This window comes from Condylostylus longicornis, unplaced genomic scaffold, assembly GCF_029603195.1.
Source record: "Condylostylus longicornis isolate FDR11 unplaced genomic scaffold, ASM2960319v2 ptg000053l, whole genome shotgun sequence".
In the NCBI taxonomy this organism is placed as follows: domain Eukaryota; kingdom Metazoa; phylum Arthropoda; class Insecta; order Diptera; family Dolichopodidae; genus Condylostylus; species Condylostylus longicornis.
This window is the reverse complement of record NW_026578022.1, coordinates 46545-64144: the sequence shown is the minus strand read 5'-3', so window position 1 is coordinate 64144 and position 17600 is coordinate 46545. Positions and strand designations below refer to the sequence as shown.

The 17600-nt window shown below is 25.3% G+C and overlaps 4 protein-coding genes across 7 annotated transcripts; 2 read left to right on the top strand and 2 right to left on the bottom strand.

The window, feature by feature from the left end:
* The first annotated feature begins 668 nt into the window (after positions 1-668).
* Positions 669-3655, top strand: LOC129611574 (importin subunit alpha-3). 2 transcript variants are annotated; one of them, XM_055524779.1, is made up of 3 exons: positions 669-749; positions 885-2467; positions 2900-3655. In XM_055524779.1, the coding sequence occupies exons 2-3, from the start codon at positions 1202-1204 to the stop codon at positions 3176-3178; spliced, it is 1545 nt and encodes a 514-aa protein (XP_055380754.1). In that variant the 5' UTR covers positions 669-749; positions 885-1201; the 3' UTR covers positions 3179-3655. The 2 variants fall into 2 exon arrangements, with proteins under 2 accessions (XP_055380754.1, XP_055380753.1); XM_055524778.1 differs by having other exon boundaries at positions 728-833.
* Positions 3656-5431: 1776 nt separating this feature from the next.
* LOC129611590 (transcription termination factor 3, mitochondrial) lies at positions 5432-6692 on the bottom strand. The gene is made up of 2 exons (XM_055524799.1): positions 5783-6692; positions 5432-5709 (listed from the first exon to the last, which is right to left on the bottom strand). The coding sequence occupies exons 1-2, from the start codon at positions 6621-6623 to the stop codon at positions 5432-5434; spliced, it is 1119 nt and encodes a 372-aa protein (XP_055380774.1). The 5' UTR covers positions 6624-6692.
* Positions 6693-8649: 1957 nt separating this feature from the next.
* On the bottom strand, positions 8650-10532 carry LOC129611577 (nucleolar protein 58). Its single transcript, XM_055524783.1, has one exon. The coding sequence runs from the start codon at positions 10410-10412 to the stop codon at positions 8889-8891; it is 1524 nt and encodes a 507-aa protein (XP_055380758.1). The 5' UTR covers positions 10413-10532; the 3' UTR covers positions 8650-8888.
* A 1211-nt stretch (positions 10533-11743) lies between these two features.
* LOC129611573 (phosphatidylserine synthase) lies at positions 11744-17396 on the top strand. Of its 3 annotated transcripts, none has more exons than XM_055524776.1 (7): positions 11744-12181; positions 14053-14311; positions 14393-14845; positions 14907-15019; positions 15087-15309; positions 15379-15466; positions 16346-17396. In XM_055524776.1, the coding sequence occupies exons 1-7, from the start codon at positions 11988-11990 to the stop codon at positions 16411-16413; spliced, it is 1398 nt and encodes a 465-aa protein (XP_055380751.1). In that variant the 5' UTR covers positions 11744-11987; the 3' UTR covers positions 16414-17396. The 3 variants fall into 3 exon arrangements, with proteins under 3 accessions (XP_055380751.1, XP_055380750.1, XP_055380752.1); XM_055524775.1 differs by lacking the exon at positions 16346-17396 and adding an exon at positions 15778-16290; XM_055524777.1 differs by lacking the exons at positions 11744-12181; positions 16346-17396 and adding exons at positions 12687-12949; positions 15778-16294.
* The last annotated feature ends 204 nt before the right edge of the window (positions 17397-17600 follow it).

The window sequence follows — 17600 nt, the reverse complement described above, 5'->3', positions numbered from 1 at the left end:
AACTCATTGCGCATAAACAAAATAAAATTTAGTAGAAATTTTACACTTAAAGAGAAAAAAAAATTTAGGTGATAGTTTTTTTTTTTTTGGGAAATCGCTGTAAAATTAGTAATTTCACATATGTGAAATATGAACAATGTTTTAAATGCCAGACTCGAATTTTTTTTAATAAAATTATTAAAAAATTACTACTTTTCAGTAAATCACCAAATATTCGTGAAAACACATGATAGATGGCGCTTGAAAATGTAATGAAATGACAAACTGTTCAATGCTTTTTAACTTATACCTTTGTTATTGGTTTTTAGTAAAGATATAGTTTATTATTTTTGAAAATGATTAGAAATGAAAAAACAAAAAAATATTTTTAACGATATTCAATAAAACTTTTGTGATTTTTTCATTATCATAAAATGTGAGATTTGTATTGTTTAAAACAAAAAGTACCAGCCATCTATGATGGATTTGATCCAACATTTTGATCAAATTTATTTACTTGGATGTGTTTTGATTTGTATTTCTATAATTTTGAAAGTTGAATGTTAAGTGAAAATAAAACCAAATTTTTTTTGATTTATGAACCCCAAATCCAACCAAATTGATTTGTTGTTGAAGAATTTTATTAGCAGTAACGTACACTGTTTTAACGCCGCAAATAATATGAGTACTTAACGTTAGATGTCGTTCTTGTAGAGTTGGTAGCGCTGAATTTTGACATTACCACTTGGCGCTGTACTGACAATTCTCTGGTTAGTGTGCTTTTTTTTGTCGTAATAAAAATGTTAATTTTTAATTGAAAATATAAAATCGTAGCTGTATATATTTAGAAAAAAGTAAATTTAGTTACTTATTTATTTTAATAGAATTAATTTGATCTATTCCAGATCAAGGCTGAAATCAGGATTGGAGAATAAAAAGGTATCAAAATCACACAAAGGTGAAAAAAATTTGAAAGGCTAGAAAACTTGACAAGGACAGTTGCGGTTCATTAAAAAAAATTAAATTTTATATTTAACATAAATTTGCCATCCAAAATTTAGTGTTTAGATTGTTTTTTCGTAGATACATTTGTATTTAGAGATCTAAAATACAATTGAAACAGTTTTTGTGAAAATTGATTTATTCTCGAACTTACTGCTCTGACAACCGTTTGACGTTTGTTAAAAGAAAAAAAAGTGAAAAATTAATCGAAAATTTAATAATGGCGTCAGATCCAACAAAAAATAGTCGACTTCAAATATTTAAAAATAAAGGAAAAGATCAAGATGAAATGCGACGTAGAAGAAATGAAGTTACCGTGGAATTGCGAAAAAATAAACGTGAAGAAACTATATTAAAACGCAGAAATGTTCCAAATATGGAATCCACCACAGACGAAGATGATTTTCTATCAAGCATTAACCTCAAGAAATTGGTAGAAAGTGCAGCAGATTCCAGTAGTCCAGAAAAGCAATTAGCTGCAGTTCAAGCTGCTCGGAAATTGCTTTCATCAGATCGAAATCCACCAATTAACGATTTGATAAATAGTGATATATTGCCGATTTTAGTCGAATGCTTAGAAAGAGACGATCACACGCAATTACAGTTCGAGGCAGCCTGGGCTTTGACGAACATTGCTTCAGGTACATCTGAGCAAACTAATCAAGTGGTAAGAGCAGGAGCTGTCCCCTTATTTTTGCGATTGCTCAGCTCACCAGCGCAAACAGTATGCGAACAAGCAGTTTGGGCTTTGGGCAATATTATTGGTGATGGTCCACTGTTAAGAGATTTCGTTATAAAGCATGGTGTAGTCCCACCATTACTTTCATTTATCAAACCAGACATACCGATATCATTTTTACGTAATGTAACATGGGTAATCGTTAATTTATGCCGTAATAAAGAACCTCCACCACCAGCAGAAACAATCCAAGAAATATTACCAGCTCTTAATGTATTGATACATCACACAGATACAAATATATTAGTTGATACGGTATGGGCCATTAGTTATCTAACAGACGGAGGAAATGATCAAATACAAATGGTAATTGATAGCGGTGTTGTACCAAAATTAATACCATTATTAGGTCACACAGAAGTTAAAGTCCAAACAGCAGCTTTACGTGCTGTTGGTAATATTGTAACAGGATCCGATGAACAAACCCAGGTCGTATTGAATTTTGATGCATTAGCTTATTTCCCGGCGTTATTATCACATCCCAAAGAAAAAATACGCAAAGAAGCTGTCTGGTTTTTATCAAATATAACAGCTGGCAATCAGTTTCAAGTACAAGCTGTTATAAATGCTGGTTTATTACCTAAAATAATTGAAAATTTGAGTAAAGGTGAATTCCAAACACAGAAAGAAGCTGCATGGGCAATTAGTAATTTAACAATTAGTGGTAATCGTGAACAAGTCGCCGAATTAATAAAAAATGGCGCTGTACCACCATTCTGTGATTTGCTGTGTTGTAAAGATACCCAGGTAATTATAACAAACAAATACATAAATGCTAGCACTTAGTAAATCCAAAATTAAAAATAGGCACATATTGTTTGTGTGTGAAGTAGGTGTACCTATGCACATATATACATACATATAACATATGTATGTACACATATGACTCATTGCAATAATGATTAATGTTTAAATTTCACATTCACTTTTAATTTTTCCAGGAATCTTTTTTAAAATATTGAAATGAAATAGTTACAATTAAATATCTATAAAATTTAAATAAAAATATTAAGTTAAACTAGAATTGCTTGTTGCAACTTCCTTAAACTTTGTTTAAACGCAACGTTTTTTTCGCTATTAATTCAACACGCAATTAAAAAATTTTTTTTTGTTTTTGATTTTTTCTCATTTTTTTTTTGTGTTTTCATTGTTTTTTTTGTTTATTTTTTTTTTTTTCAGGTTATAAACGTTGTTCTTGATGGTATAAATAATATGTTGAAAATGGCTGGCGATCATGTTGAACATATTGCCGGTATCATTGAGGAATGTGAGGGTTTGGCTAAAATTGAAAAATTACAAAATCATGAAAATGTCGAAATATATAAAATAGCATATGAAATTATTGAACATTACTTTGCCGAGGAGATTGATGATACCGCTATAGCACCAGATGCGGATGAAAGTGGATTCCAATTTAACCCAAATATTAATATGCCTAACGAAGGGTTTAAATTTTAAATAAACTGATATATAATAATTATAAAATAAAAATTTAATAATTATTTAAAAAAAAAAAAAAATAATAAATAATATATATTTAATGCAAAAAAATGAAGAAACTAATTATACAGTACCATGTATAAAAAAAAAAAAAATTAAGACAAAAGGATTAAATATATAAAAAAAAAATTCTTTTTAACTGACAAAAACACAAAATAAAGGATAAAAACAATGATGAAAAATTTAAATGAAAGAATTCAAAATAAAAATCTAGAATTTATTAAAATAAAAATAAAGTAACATTGCAGTTATTTTAAATAAATATTACACGTATATTTTTTTTATTTTTATTTTTTTTTTTTTAGTTTTTAACCGTAAAAATAAAAGCAGAAATTTGAAATATAATAATAATTTCAATACATAGAGAATTTCAAATAAGAAATTTAAAATAAAAATTTAATATAAGGATAGCTTGATTTCTTTATATACATACATTTATTATTATGTTTACTTTTAATTCATCAATATAAAAGAAAAAACTTAAAGTATATATATACACACACATATATATATATATATATAAATATATATATATAAATATATATATATATATATATATATATATATATTTATATATATATATATATATATATATATATATATATATAAAATTCGAAAAACTGATATTGTAATTTTTTAGTTTCCAAAAATATATAATACGCATATTTTTTTTTTAAATCATGAATATTTAAAAAAAAAAAATAAATGATTGTTGTCAATATTTCTGCGAATAAAGATCAAAATTAGAGTGAAAATTTACAAGATTATTCGTTTAATTTTTTTATTTATTCTACCATTACTAAACTTTGAGTTAAAATTTTATTTTTTAATTTCAAATTTAATTTACAAAAATTTTATAACTTGTTTGGTTTACGCCAAATTTATGAATTAAATACATAGATGGATCCATTGTCCTATATAAAAATAAAGTAATTTTTTCTAAAATTGTTAATAAGCTATCGCTGAATAATAGTTTCTTTGATATTGCAAATTTTGATGTAAGTCCATTTACGTTTTTTAGTTTAATTTCTGAAATCTTTTAAGATAATTTTTGATTAAAAGCAAATTATTAAATTAAAAAAAAATTATTCAATACAAAATGTTTTACGCTCAATAAAATCATAATAAATTTTTTAATATATGTAGTTCAATTTTACAAGTGTTTATTGCGTAAAAAAAAAAAATTAAAAGAATCGAAAAATTAATCTTGAAACTTATATTTTAAATTTTGTTTTTTTTTTTTTTTTTAATGAATTACCTACCAATTTTACAACTCATTGTTAGTTAAAGCTTTTAAATTCTGAAAAATTATGGCAAAGCAATAATAATTTGAAGGTATAAGTTATGAATATGTAATTAATTTTTATTTTATTACATGATATTGAAAGTTGTAACAAGATTGGAAAATGTAATATTTTAAATAAAAAGAAAATATAAAAAATTTATTTAATATTGACAATGAAATTGAAAATAAAAGTATATATAATTACAAAAAAAAAAACTCGGAAAAATTTCACATCTTTTTAATTTATTGCAGTATAAAAATTGATATTTTGAAAATTAAAAATTGATTTTTAATTAAATTAAAAGCTGTTGTGAGTTCTTCCAAATGCAAATGTAATTTCATTATAACATGTAGATATCAATTTCAAAGCTGTTTTTTTTTTCATTTCTTTTATAATTCGCAAATCGAATAGCTAAATTGTAAATTGTGGACCAGGGGGATAACGAACCGCAATCCTCATGGATCTATTGGATATTGGATATTGGAACTCTGATGAATTAAAACAACTTGCGGGGATCGAAGGGTCGGATCTCCGCTTTAGAGACTGTATAAATGCCAAGCGTTTCCCTACTCATGCGAGTCAAAGCTAGAAACTCCCTCAGAAAGTGTACCGAAATCTCCCCCACTTCCCTGCAGTGGCAATCGTCCATCATGCTCAACTTCCTGGGCTATACTCTGAATCCGCCGTGGTCAGATAAAATCGAAGAACTAAATGTTCTTTTGAAGAGGCGGAAACAATTATGAAAGTGGATTAAATGACATTATGTTCCACGAAATCTTGAAAAAATTGAAAACGTTTTAAAAAGTGCTTTTAACCTTTTCACTATTTTAACGAAAATTTAACCTATAAGTTAAGAAATTAAAATAAAAAAGAAAACTAGGGTGTTCTACTTACAAATGATTAAAAAATATTTATTTAAAATTTTTTACAATGTTCTTAAAAAATTTTCGTACTCTTCCATACTACTATTACATATGTTTTTAACAAAATATTCATCTGTTCCTTCTACTAATTGTTTTGGTGATATAAATTGACCTTCATTCATGTCGTATTGTGCTTTACCCAAATATTTCAAAAATTTATGCCTTTCTTTTATTCTAAAAAGTCTAGATGTCAAAATATGTGGATATAATAAAATTAGTTCATGAGATAATTTCATATTATTATGAGCATAGTCGAATCTTTCTACAATTTCTTCACGATCTACAAAAAAAAAAATTAAAAATATGAATCAATTTAAAATTAATTTTGTATATATTTTTGTAAAATCTCTCACTCATCATCCATAGCTTTGGTTTACTAAGTAATAAACATTTAACTTCTTCACCCTCAAATCCCATTTCTTCTTTAATTGAAAATGTATTTTCACGTATGTGGTCCATTTTGTACGTTATCAATCTTGGCAATTTTGTCGCTAAATGCCTGACATCATGTCCTGTTAATTTAAAATTTTGTTGGAAATATCCTAAACGTTTATCTATTCTTTTGGTAGAAAACATAAGCCAATAGGGATTTAGTGTGCAAATTCTCTGTATTTGTGAAGTTTTGAATTTTTTCACTTCTAGATAATTAATACGTGTTTGCAAATCGTCTAAGCTTTCTTTAAATATTAAAGGATTCTTTGTCAAAAATTCTCCAAAACTATTGGCTGGTACTCCAACATCATTAAGAAAAGTTAAATGTGATTTAATATCTTTCTCGAAGTCTAATTGCAATACAAATTGACCTATACCTTTTCGTTTTTCAATTTTACTGAAATCTACTCCCAATTTATGAAGTTGCTGAAGTGTTTCTGATTTATTTAAATAAGCGGCTAAGTTGAATGTTCCCAAATAATTCGGCTCGGATATATGTTGGGCTAAATCTAATGATTGTTTATCAGTTTTTGATAGAGACGTTTCATCTAAGAATTCAGTATATTCGCTTGGTATATTTGTATTCAATTTTTTTTCTGCGATATCTTTGGACGGTTCCAAAAGAGTATCTTTATCGTTTAATACTGCTTTAGTCGAATTTTCGGTTTGAATGTGTTTAATTTGTCGAAATTCACAATATTTTAAGTAATCTTTAATAAATAATCTAAATTTAATGAACTTCAAACTATTCGATACGAACATTTTAATGAATAATCAGTAATATTAAATTTTGTTTTTTCTAGATTCCAATATAAACATAAGCCATGTACATATTTCTAATATAACCAAATTAAATGTCAAAAAACAAACATATTCACAAATGCATACTTCGGCTTATTAATATAAATGTATGTTGTGTACATATAGGTATAAACATGGACTTTACGAGCATGTTTGTTTACAAGATCAAAAATTCATTGAAAGGCATATTAAATTATAATGTAAAATTATAATCTCGATAAAAGTAAGCATTACACAAGCAACCAATACTTCAATTATTTTATTTCATCTACTCCTACCTAGTCTATTTGGTCGTAAATAGCACCATCTATTTGTTCTGTTAATGCGAAATACAAATACATATTTTCATTATGTAAATCAAAAGCACGTTATCGGAATGATATGCTTTTTTTTAATTCAGAATTCTTTTAAGAGTATAACATCAATGAATGGTGTATGAAGTTTGTTTATTCTTCTTTAAAAATAAAAATTTTATTAATAATTTAGTTACAAATTTGTTTGTTACAGCTATCAAAATATCTTTTTTAACGATTGTGATTTAGTTTACATCATAGTGCAGATGTTTGAAATTAATTTTAGTTCATTTTTTCACTACATTGTGATTCTGTAAAGATTTGCTGACATTTAAGAATAAAATTAAAAGTATTATTTTTTTGGTTTATGCTTTGTTTTACGATCTTCTAAAAATAATTTAGTAAAATTATATAATTATTTAGTAAAATCAAATAACTAATTTTATAATTTTCTTGCCAGTTGAGCAGAAAATAAAGTATTTCAATAAGTGAGTAAAACGCATTTTGTATGTATTGCAACTTTCATTCAAATAACATGCCAATGTAAGCGTTTGGTAATATCATATAATAGAATATCGTAAAATCGTGGACAATAAAAAAATAATTAGAAGTGTAAACACAAACCAATATACAGGGTGTATTCCACTCATGTTAAAGTTGTCGAATACGAACTTTAAGGGGTAATTTTGGAGGTTCAAGGAAAATGAGATTTAAACAATTCGATATGTCGAACAGCTTTGAAATTGATAAAGCTGCAACTATGTGTCAAATTGTAGATGATGAACGCAAAGGAAATAATGAATTTTTTTTATATGATAATTTTTTCTGAAAAAAAGTAGCATTATATAATTGGCGAATCGAAATTTTCTGATCACTGTAATATATGTATTTCTATAATTATTTTTCATTTTGTAATTATAGTCTGATTAAAGTAAAAAAAAATGTTTTTACAATCGTAATTTTACAAAAACAAAAACAACAATAAAAAATACGTAAAAACACTTGTAGCATGTTAAATGCTGCATAATAGATTTACATTTACATACATATATGTATACATACATACATATGTATAAAAATATTTAAAAGTAGCTAAAACAAAACTGAATTTTTAATATAGATATTTTTTTAATTTAGTTTAAATGCATTTTTTTACTAATTTAATTGCATTAATTAGTTGAAATTTACATTTTCACGATAGAAACACGTTTCGTCCATCCAATAAGCTATAATACCGCTATACCTTTGCAAAATATTCGCTTAACTTATTGTTATCAATTATTCATTCCTTTCAGAAATCTAAAATACCTACTTAACTCAAAAAAAAAGTTTATAGTTCTTCATCATACAAAAATAAAATTTTGTGTGCAGGTGCCTACATACTTTAATTATTAAGATAATAAAAATTAAGAAAAATTAGTAAGGTGATGTGACATGTCATTACTTCAAGGATTCGAAATTCTTTGATTTGGTTTTAAACTCATATGTAATCAAAAATCAAACTGATTTTGAGCGGCGAAACGAAAGATATTGACTAGAAGTTGGATGATTATTGACCAACTGTTATAATGATTTGCAGTTATAATGAAAATTTTTAAAATAACAATATTACTATAAGTGTTAATATTTCACTTCTTCCCAGATCACGTTCATGTATGTATGCATTTATTATTCATGAGCCATGGACAGAGATGTATATTTTTAGAAAAAGTTTTATTTTCAGGCAAATATTTTTACATTATATTGTATGTATTTCGTTTTCTTTTTATAAGTAACAAATAGTTTTTTGTTTAAAAACAAATTTCGATATCCATTTTATTTTTAAAAAAAATAAATTTTTCTTATAACTAAAAGATTTATATTTTCATATTTTATTAATATGATAGCTTAACTTGACATCAAAGATTTAGTGGTTAACGTGAACTTGTTAAAATTATTCATCATCTTCATCTTTTTCAGTTTTTATTTTTTTGCTTTCTTTGTCTTTATTTTTCTTTTTTTTCTTTTTTTTTTCTGATTTCACTATTCCTGAAGTCTCCGCCCCGTCATCTTCAGGTTCATCTTTAATTTTAGGTTTTTCTTCTGCCTCTTCTTCATCATCTGGATCTACTTCTGAGTGCTTTCGTTTTTTTGCTTTGGTCACTGAAAGAGTACTATCAGCTTCAGGCTGATAAGTGAAAACTTCCGATTTGAAATGGAATTTTTCAAGTTTGGCTTTAGCTTTTCCAGTTCCAGATAATCTTCTAAGATTACCTTCTTCGAGTAACCTTAATCTGTTTTCTAACTTTACTTTATGTTCTGCACCTAATTCGAAGGTCAAATCTTCCCCGAAAGCATCAACTCTCGTTGCAAGAGCCACTTTAGCAGCCAATGATCTCGCCATTTTACCTTTATTTTTTGTACTAGCTTGACCAACAAGTGCGGCATGAAATAAAAGACCGTATTTTGGTGTGTCTTTTTTCTTCTTTAAAGCAACAAACAATGCTTTTTCAGCACCTAAAATTTGTATTGTAGATGAAGGATGTTTCGCCAAATTGATTAAAGATCCTGCATGAGCAATGAGTCTAGCTCCAACAGTTTCACCAACTAATACGTTCAAATTTGGGGCCATAGCCATCATACGGGTTTTAAGATAATCATAAAGATGACTTCTATAATCATTAATTGACAAAATTTCATCGCAAAGAGCTTGGATGCTAATAATATCCTCTTCAGAGATGTCTGTACCCATAGATATTTCGGCAGCTTCTTTAACTTTTGTTTCAACGTCTTCTGGTAAAATATCTGACAAATCTGTATTAATCATATTATCTCTTGTACCCACTAATTTAATGGTTTTAACAAATGCAATATTATCCACAATAAGTTTACCCAATTCAGGAAAATGCCACCCATACCACTCTCTTACTCGCATAAAATAATTATTCAATTCTTTATCTAAATCATCTAGTAAACACTGAGCTTGAACTATCATTGTATCAATTTTATCAGGTGAAAATTTCAGCTTATACCTTGATAAAGAGTGAGCCAAACCAAGAGCCATTGCAGTCATTTCCTTTTTAGGAAGACCACAAAGCAAACTTTCAGATTGCGTTCTGATGCAACGCATTAATTCTTGAACATTTGTGTTATAAATACATTTTATATCAAATTTTTCTTTGATGGCATTCCCTAATTTAGCGTCAGCTACTAAGAGTTGCTGTTGTACATCATCGCTAACTAGTTTTTTTAAAGTTTTCTTCAATGGTTTTGAAATTTTTCCTTCTACAGCTGCTGTTGCTGCTGCTAATGCTTCGGTTGTATCGTTAAATTTCTCGAAACTTTTTAACTTGATTAATTTACTAGCTTTTTCTGGGGTTTGAAAATCTAAATATAAGTTGTCTACCTCAACAATTTTTTTTTCGTCTAATAGTTTGAAAATAGCATAGCCTGCTGGTGTTTCATACAGGACAAACATTGTGATTCAATTCACAAAACTCTTCTTGATTCAATTATATGTATTTATATTATAAAATTGTATCGGACTTTTAAAATTAAAATAGCACGTGTTTTAAAAACATTTCCAAACAAGGTGACAGCAAAGATTACGTTTCTGAATTTTATTGTTTTGATATTTAAGTTTGACAAGTGCTTACATCGTTGGTCCAAAGCAGTTAAATAATTCTGAAAGTAATTACAAAATAATAACACGACTTATGGGAAAAAAAGGAACTTCTCACATATTAGAGAGCTTCTTTGCGAAGTAAATGGTTTTTTTAGTCGAATTAAATTTAATTAATAAAAAACTACAGACAAATAAACAACAATAATTAACATCGAATTTTACAATTTCAGATATGATAAACAGATACGAAATAATCGTAGATATTGTTAGCAAATATATTAGGAAAAACTAATAAACATAAAAAAATAAAGGAAAAACTGATGCGAAAAAAATATTTGTCAAATTAATACTCTTAAACTTCGGAAATTTAAAAAAAAGTTTAACTTTTCAAAATTTTACTAAAAAATTTAAAATTCAGATTTTTTTAGTAAAGCTTAATGTCTTGGATACTTTGCAGTTCTAGCATAAAGTTATCTGCACAAACTTAGAATCTATTTTTACTAATTAAAAAAAAATAGTCCATTTAATAAACAATAAATGTATGTAGTTGTTTTTAAATATTTTGTTAACTAAAATTATTTGCGCATGTTGGAGATATGCTTAATGCTTGATCTAAGCAATGGATGTTTGATATAAAATAAATTAAACGAACATATTCTGTTAAAGTTGAGCTTTTATCTAATTTTATTTTTGATTTCAACACCTCTAAATGGAATTCGTTATTGTTAAGACATGTAGAAAAAACATACCGTCACATACTATTTAACTACAATAAATGAAAAGTAGTTTATTATAAGTGCAGTAAAATTTGCATTTTTCACTCATAATTTTATTTTTTTCCGATGTAACATATGTTTTTATGTTGCATATAAAAATAAGTATAAAACCAATTATTGTGCATAATGCGTAACCCAATAGGTTGATTTTTATTACATCGGTTTTGTTATTTAAATATTAGAAGCGATGAGAATCCAAATTCATTTAGTGAATCTACTACATGTGAATCAGTGATACTATATAATAAGTCACAACACGTCATATCAGTCACATGATATTCATAAGTTGATCACCAAATCGGGAAACATTTTAGCTAAACGTCAAGTCTCATCAAGCACGAAGTATCTTACCTTATCAGAAATGTCAAAAATAAAAAGTCTTACTAAAAGTAATTCAACGTGTGATGAGGTTTAGTGTATAATTTTAAGGAGCGCTAATTTAATTCTCTTTTAATATAAATTTATGTAATAACTAAGATTCTTAATGAATCAAATGATTTCAAGTGAAATTGAAGAAATAATTTTAAAATCAAAAAGAAGCTAATAATTGCAAGTGAAAGCAGAAAATAATTTTTTTTTTTATAAATCCTTAGTGGCTCTGTATGAGAGCTGAATTAAAATTAAAAACCAAATATAAAGTAATTATATAAAAATGAAGAAACGTTCAAATCCGTATTCTAGAACTCCAGAAGATGAATCTTCTTCAATGTCACAAACCACAGATAATTGGATGATTGTAAATGAACGTCCAGTAGATGATATTTCACTGGATTTTTTTTATAAGCCGCATACAATTACTTTATTTGCCGTCTCAATAGTTGGCGTGATGTATTTTGCATGGATTAGGTGAATATGACATTAATTCATTTACTTTTTTGTTTTGGTTTAGAAATTGATTAATAACAAATAATTTGGTTAGTTTTCACGTTTGTATATGTATGTATGTAGGTAAGAAAACTTAGATGTATCAAAACAAAATCAGTATTTGGATAAATAGGTATATGAAAAAAGTAAAACACCATAGTATCTATCCAATATTTTGATTCAAAAAGGAAAGCTTGCGCATTTCGCACCACAAATTTTTTTTGTCTAAAATAATAACAAAAGTAGTCTAAGGCCAAATTATTCTTACATATTATTCCTTAATTTATGTATACCTAAGTATATGTATATAAAATCGTATAAAAATACTACATCTGTATAAATATAATATACATACATACATACATTATATATACATATTAAGTTATGCAAAATAATATTTTTATCAACTTCTTGTTAGAATGAAAAGTAATAATTTCGTGAAAATTTGCAATTAAAACTGAAAAATATAGGTAGAAGAAGAAATTATGGAAATTTTTTCAATATATAAGCGAACTTATTGTTTTTCTAAAAATTTAATGAAATAAAAGTACATATTTATATATTTAAGTAGGTACTAACATAGGTATATTAAATGTGCCAATTTGAAAATTTTCTTTGTAATTTCAAAATTGTAACAATTGCCTATATTAAGGATCTTTAAATACTTGAATAGTTTCTAAAGTGGTAAAAAAAAAATTATTCTTGACCTATATATTAAAGAAAGGCATTACAAATGGAAATAGCAGATGAGTAAGTTTAATTAAAAAAAAAAATTGTTCTTAAAATAGAGTGGACTTGTTGAAATTTAACATTACTAAACAGTGTTTGTTATATTCGTTAATAACTATGCAAATAAAATTTGAAAAATAAAATTCCTACATAAGTAGCATTAATTCTAACGTAAATTTTGGCACTTTTACAATTATTATATATGTATATATACATATATGTGAATATTGTATAGTCTTTCATACTAGTTAGAAAATTATTTATTAAATTTAAAATTAGCATACTTTATATTTTAAGAAGTATCTATTATAATGTTATATTTCTTTATACAACTTGTATGCAATATAGAATCTTTACATATATTAACATAAATTCTATAAGTAAAAAAAAAAGTGCCTGTTATATTCATAAATTATACATACTTTTCTATCTGTTTATAGTCTCTACAAAATCTTAACAAATATGTATATGTATATAATATACATATCATATTTATTTTCAAAGTATATAATAATTTGTGTAACATTATATGATTGATCTTTACATAATCTTAAAGCTAATAAAATAATTGATATAAATTATTTATATAATATTATAAATAATCTGTATGAGTAATAGCTCAATGAACTGCAAACAATTTCAATAAACAAATGTTATTTTGATAACATTATATACAGTATTGAATATATTCGTTTTGTTATTAAAATAATTTTACGTGATTAACAAGCAAATCATTAGCAAAATTAAATATAACAAAAAAAAAAGGTCAATTAATTAAAATGGTTGGTCAAAACCTCTGTTTGAAAAAAAAAATCTTGGAATTTAAATTATTCTTATATATAAATATTCATTTAAAATATTTTCATTTTCATAGGCATAGTATTTTATATAAAAAATTAAAAGTTTTTTACTTACACAAAAGTGGAAAAACAAAAAATATTGCCAATTTTTTAAAATTTAGTAGGTACCATGCTAATCTGTCTCTATAAAATCTTACTTTATGGTAATTCATAGGGTTTTAAAAATTATATATATACAAATATTTATTATGTTATTTTTGTATATACATATATATTTTTATCTTTTAGAACTAATAACAATCAATATTTGCTTTTTTGTTACAGAGATGAAGCAAACATTCAAGAAAATATTTGGGCTGGTATAGTTTCAGTAGTATTCTTTTTTTTAATTATATCAGTATTAGCTTTTCCAAATGGCCCGTTTACGAGGCCGCATCCTGCCGTCTGGAGAATTTTATTTGGATGTTCAGTTTTATACCTTTTAACGTTGCAGTTTCTAATGTTTCAAAATTATAAAACAATTATGAGTATATTATATTGGTTTGATCCGAAATTAGAAGATTTTCATATCAATATGGATAAAGTAAATTTAAAAGAATAGCAATTATTTATTTAATTTTAATTAATTTTTTTCATTAATAATTTTTTTTTTTTGTAATTCAAGGAATATGGAGTTAATTGCTCCGATATAACATTAGAAAGAATTTGGTCGCATCTTGACGTTTTTGCATGGGGCCACTTTTTAGGTTGGGCTTTTAAGGCTGTACTTATTCGACATATGGGTATTTTATGGGCTATTTCAATAATGTGGGAGATAACAGAAATTGCTTTTGCTCATTTATTACCAAATTTTTTGGAGTGTTGGTGGGATGCTATGATATTAGATGTATTAGTGTGTAATGGTTTGGGAATTTGGGTAGGTTTAAAAATATGTAAAATATTAGAAATGCGTGAATATAAATGGGCTAGTATACGTGATATATCATCGACTAGCGGTAAAATAAAAAGAGCTGTGATGCAATTTACTCCAGAAAGTTGGACACATGTTCGATGGTTAGATCCTAAATCAACTTATATGCGTTTTGCAGCTGTATGCCAATTAGTAATATTTTGGCAAGTAAGTAGAAATTCAATTAACAAATATGAATATCACACACGCATCTTTTTTACAATTTTAGGTAACAGAATTGAATACTTTTTTTTTGAAACATATTTTCGAAATGCCGCCTGATCATTTTATTGTAATGATAAGACTTTTATTTATTGGGCTTTTCGTCGCCCCATCGGTTAGGTTAGTTTTAATTCAAATAAATATACAATACGAACTAATTAATTAAATTTCTTATGATTTATTTTAGGCAATATTATATTTATGTCACAGATACCCGTTGTAAACGTGTTGGAACACAGTGTTGGGTATATGGTGCTATAATGGTATCTGAGGCAATACTTTGCATAAAAAATGGCAAAGAACTTTTTGAAAGAACGCAAGCGGTTAATATAACTGTCTGGTTATTAATACAAGTAGCATTATCAATAATTTTTGTCTATGGATGCGTTTTATGGCATAAATATATTCAAGTAAGTTTAAAGTTTCTTATGAAAAAATTTTTAAGTGTCAGTTGGGAAATTTCTTTTCTTTTTCCTTAGAAATCACCAAATAGCAATAATAAAAATTCGCCAGATAAAAGTTTAGATGATTTAGATGTAAACAGTTTAAATAATGACGATTCCAAAGGTAAGATGTATTTCTGTTAATAAAAGCACATCTTTCCCTGTTTTTTTTTTTTGAAGTGTTATTTATGCACTATTGTTATTTAAAGTTATTTGAAAGTTGTTTTACAAGAAATTTGAATTTCATAAAGTTAAAACAAGTAAATTTATTTTTAATACTTTTGTAAAACTTTCAAATGACTTAAAAATATAAAAAAATGTTTTTAATTCACACGTATTTTTATATTTCATTTTACTTTGTTAATGGGTTTTTTTGATGTCACTTTCTGTAAAATTCTTCATTGTATGTACGCTTCTTAAACTTTTAAATTGAAGACTCAGTGTATTATCTACAACCAAATATAAACGAATTTGCATATGGAAAATTGAATCAAGATGAATCACCTGAAAGCTCTTTATACGATTTTAAAATAAAAATTATTTAAAATTAGCACTGTTGCCTTTAATATAAATGAATAATTAATTTTTATGGAAAAAAAATAATTGATAAAAGTTTTTGCAAAAGGACAATAACATGTTGTTGGATAGATGCGCGTCAATTAATATTAATTACTTTTTTTTTTTGATTTTATTAAATTTAATTTTTCAAATTTCAATTTTCCGTTTGCATGTTTGTATCAAAAATTATAATTTTATTGTTCTTTTTTTGTTGTTATTGTAAAGAACATACATGTAACTTGTACTATATTTATCGGATCACAAACACATTTTATGTATGTTTGCTTGAGTAATTCTTACTAAAAATTTTCAATTACATAACAAATTTTCTTATTAAATATAATTTTCATATTAGTTTTTACTTTTGCAATCATAATTTGTACTTCATAATTTATTTTCATTTTAATTTTTTTTTCTAATTTTTTTAATTTTATGTTTGAAATAGGAAACACCCCACAACCATCACCAAAGAAGTCATCGGTTAAAGGAAAAGAACATGTAAAAGATGAATAGATAAAAAAAAAGTAATATCGCAAGTATTGGAAAAAAAAAAAAAACATTTTTAAATTTTTAATTGTTAAAATAAGGATTAAAAATTCGAAGAACTATTTCAGTCCAAATTTCACATTTATTTGAAAAATATTATTTTTTTTTACTTTGCCCAGTAAATATTATTATTATATTCGTGTGTATGTAAATTTACGGTTGAATGCCATCCGCAAGCTGAATTTAAAATTATATATATATTCAACTTTTTTTAATAATATAATTCGTTTTCTTTCTTAGATAAATGTAAGTTGTAGCTAAATGATGAAAAATTTAAATTATGACACAAATTAAATAATTTAGTTTAAAAATTTTTACAATTTATGCTAGAATTTTTTTTTTAATTTCATTATTTTCCTAATCAAATTGCATTGTATGCAATTCAAACTCTGTATTTTTAGACTTCAAATTCAATGAGTTCATATTAATATTACCAATTCTTCGAAATAGTCTTCCCAAAGTTTAAATTGAATCTCTAAAGTCAACATTAATTAAACTTATATAAAAGTCTTTAGAAAACGCGATACAAATTAAATTAATTTTGCTGTAATAAATTTGTAAAAACATGTGTTATACTTTTTAATGTAATTTAATTGTTTTGATCACGAATTTTATAATTATTTTTACAGGCCGAAGTATATATTAAATGCACGATAATTTTATTAATTTTACCAAGCATAATATATTAGATATTTTTAAATCAATTTTAAAATCTTTGACTTTCACATATTAAAATAGCAATAGGAAAAATTTATGTAAAACAGAGATTACTTTAAATTTTTAATAATATAATCAAGTTTTAATTAAGATTTATTTTTCCTTTTATAAACATAAATATGTATGTATTTATTTTAAAATTAAACAAAAAAAAGGATGTAATTTAGCATTATATAAATTTGTGAAATTTGAGAAAAATAAAAATATAAATAATAAATTGAATGAAAGCCATAAGTTATACACATATATATATATATATCTACATACATTTGTGTAATTTTTATTAAGTCAGCAATAATGTATATATATTTACACATGAGGCAAAATAATAGGAAAAGGTTTCTATTATATCAAACTTAAAAAAAGAACTTGTTTAACCTCGTTTTAATTTAGTTTTTTTTTTTTTTGTTTCATTTATGTAAATTATTAACTACTGA

Bases quoted from the DNA above. Each gene is read 5' to 3' on its own strand.
- LOC129611573 (XM_055524775.1), top strand. From the start codon at position 11,988: ATGAAGAAACGTTCAAATCCGTATTCTAGAACTCCAGAAGATGAATCT. The intron at 14,846-14,906 runs GTAAGTAGAAAT...TTACAATTTTAG, and splicing joins AATTAGTAATATTTTGGCAA to GTAACAGAATTGAATACTTT. The intron at 15,467-15,777 runs GTAAGATGTATT...TTTAAATTGAAG, and splicing joins AAATAATGACGATTCCAAAG to ACTCAGTGTATTATCTACAA.
- LOC129611574 (XM_055524779.1), top strand. From the start codon at position 1,202: ATGGCGTCAGATCCAACAAAAAATAGTCGACTTCAAATATTTAAAAAT. The intron at 2,468-2,899 runs GTAATTATAACA...TTTTTTTTTCAG, and splicing joins TGTGTTGTAAAGATACCCAG to GTTATAAACGTTGTTCTTGA.
- LOC129611577 (XM_055524783.1), bottom strand. From the start codon at position 10,412: ATGTTTGTCCTGTATGAAACACCAGCAGGCTATGCTATTTTCAAACTA.
- LOC129611590 (XM_055524799.1), bottom strand. From the start codon at position 6,623: ATGTTCGTATCGAATAGTTTGAAGTTCATTAAATTTAGATTATTTATT. The intron at 5,710-5,782 runs GTGAGAGATTTT...TTTTTTTTGTAG, and splicing joins ACCAAAGCTATGGATGATGA to ATCGTGAAGAAATTGTAGAA.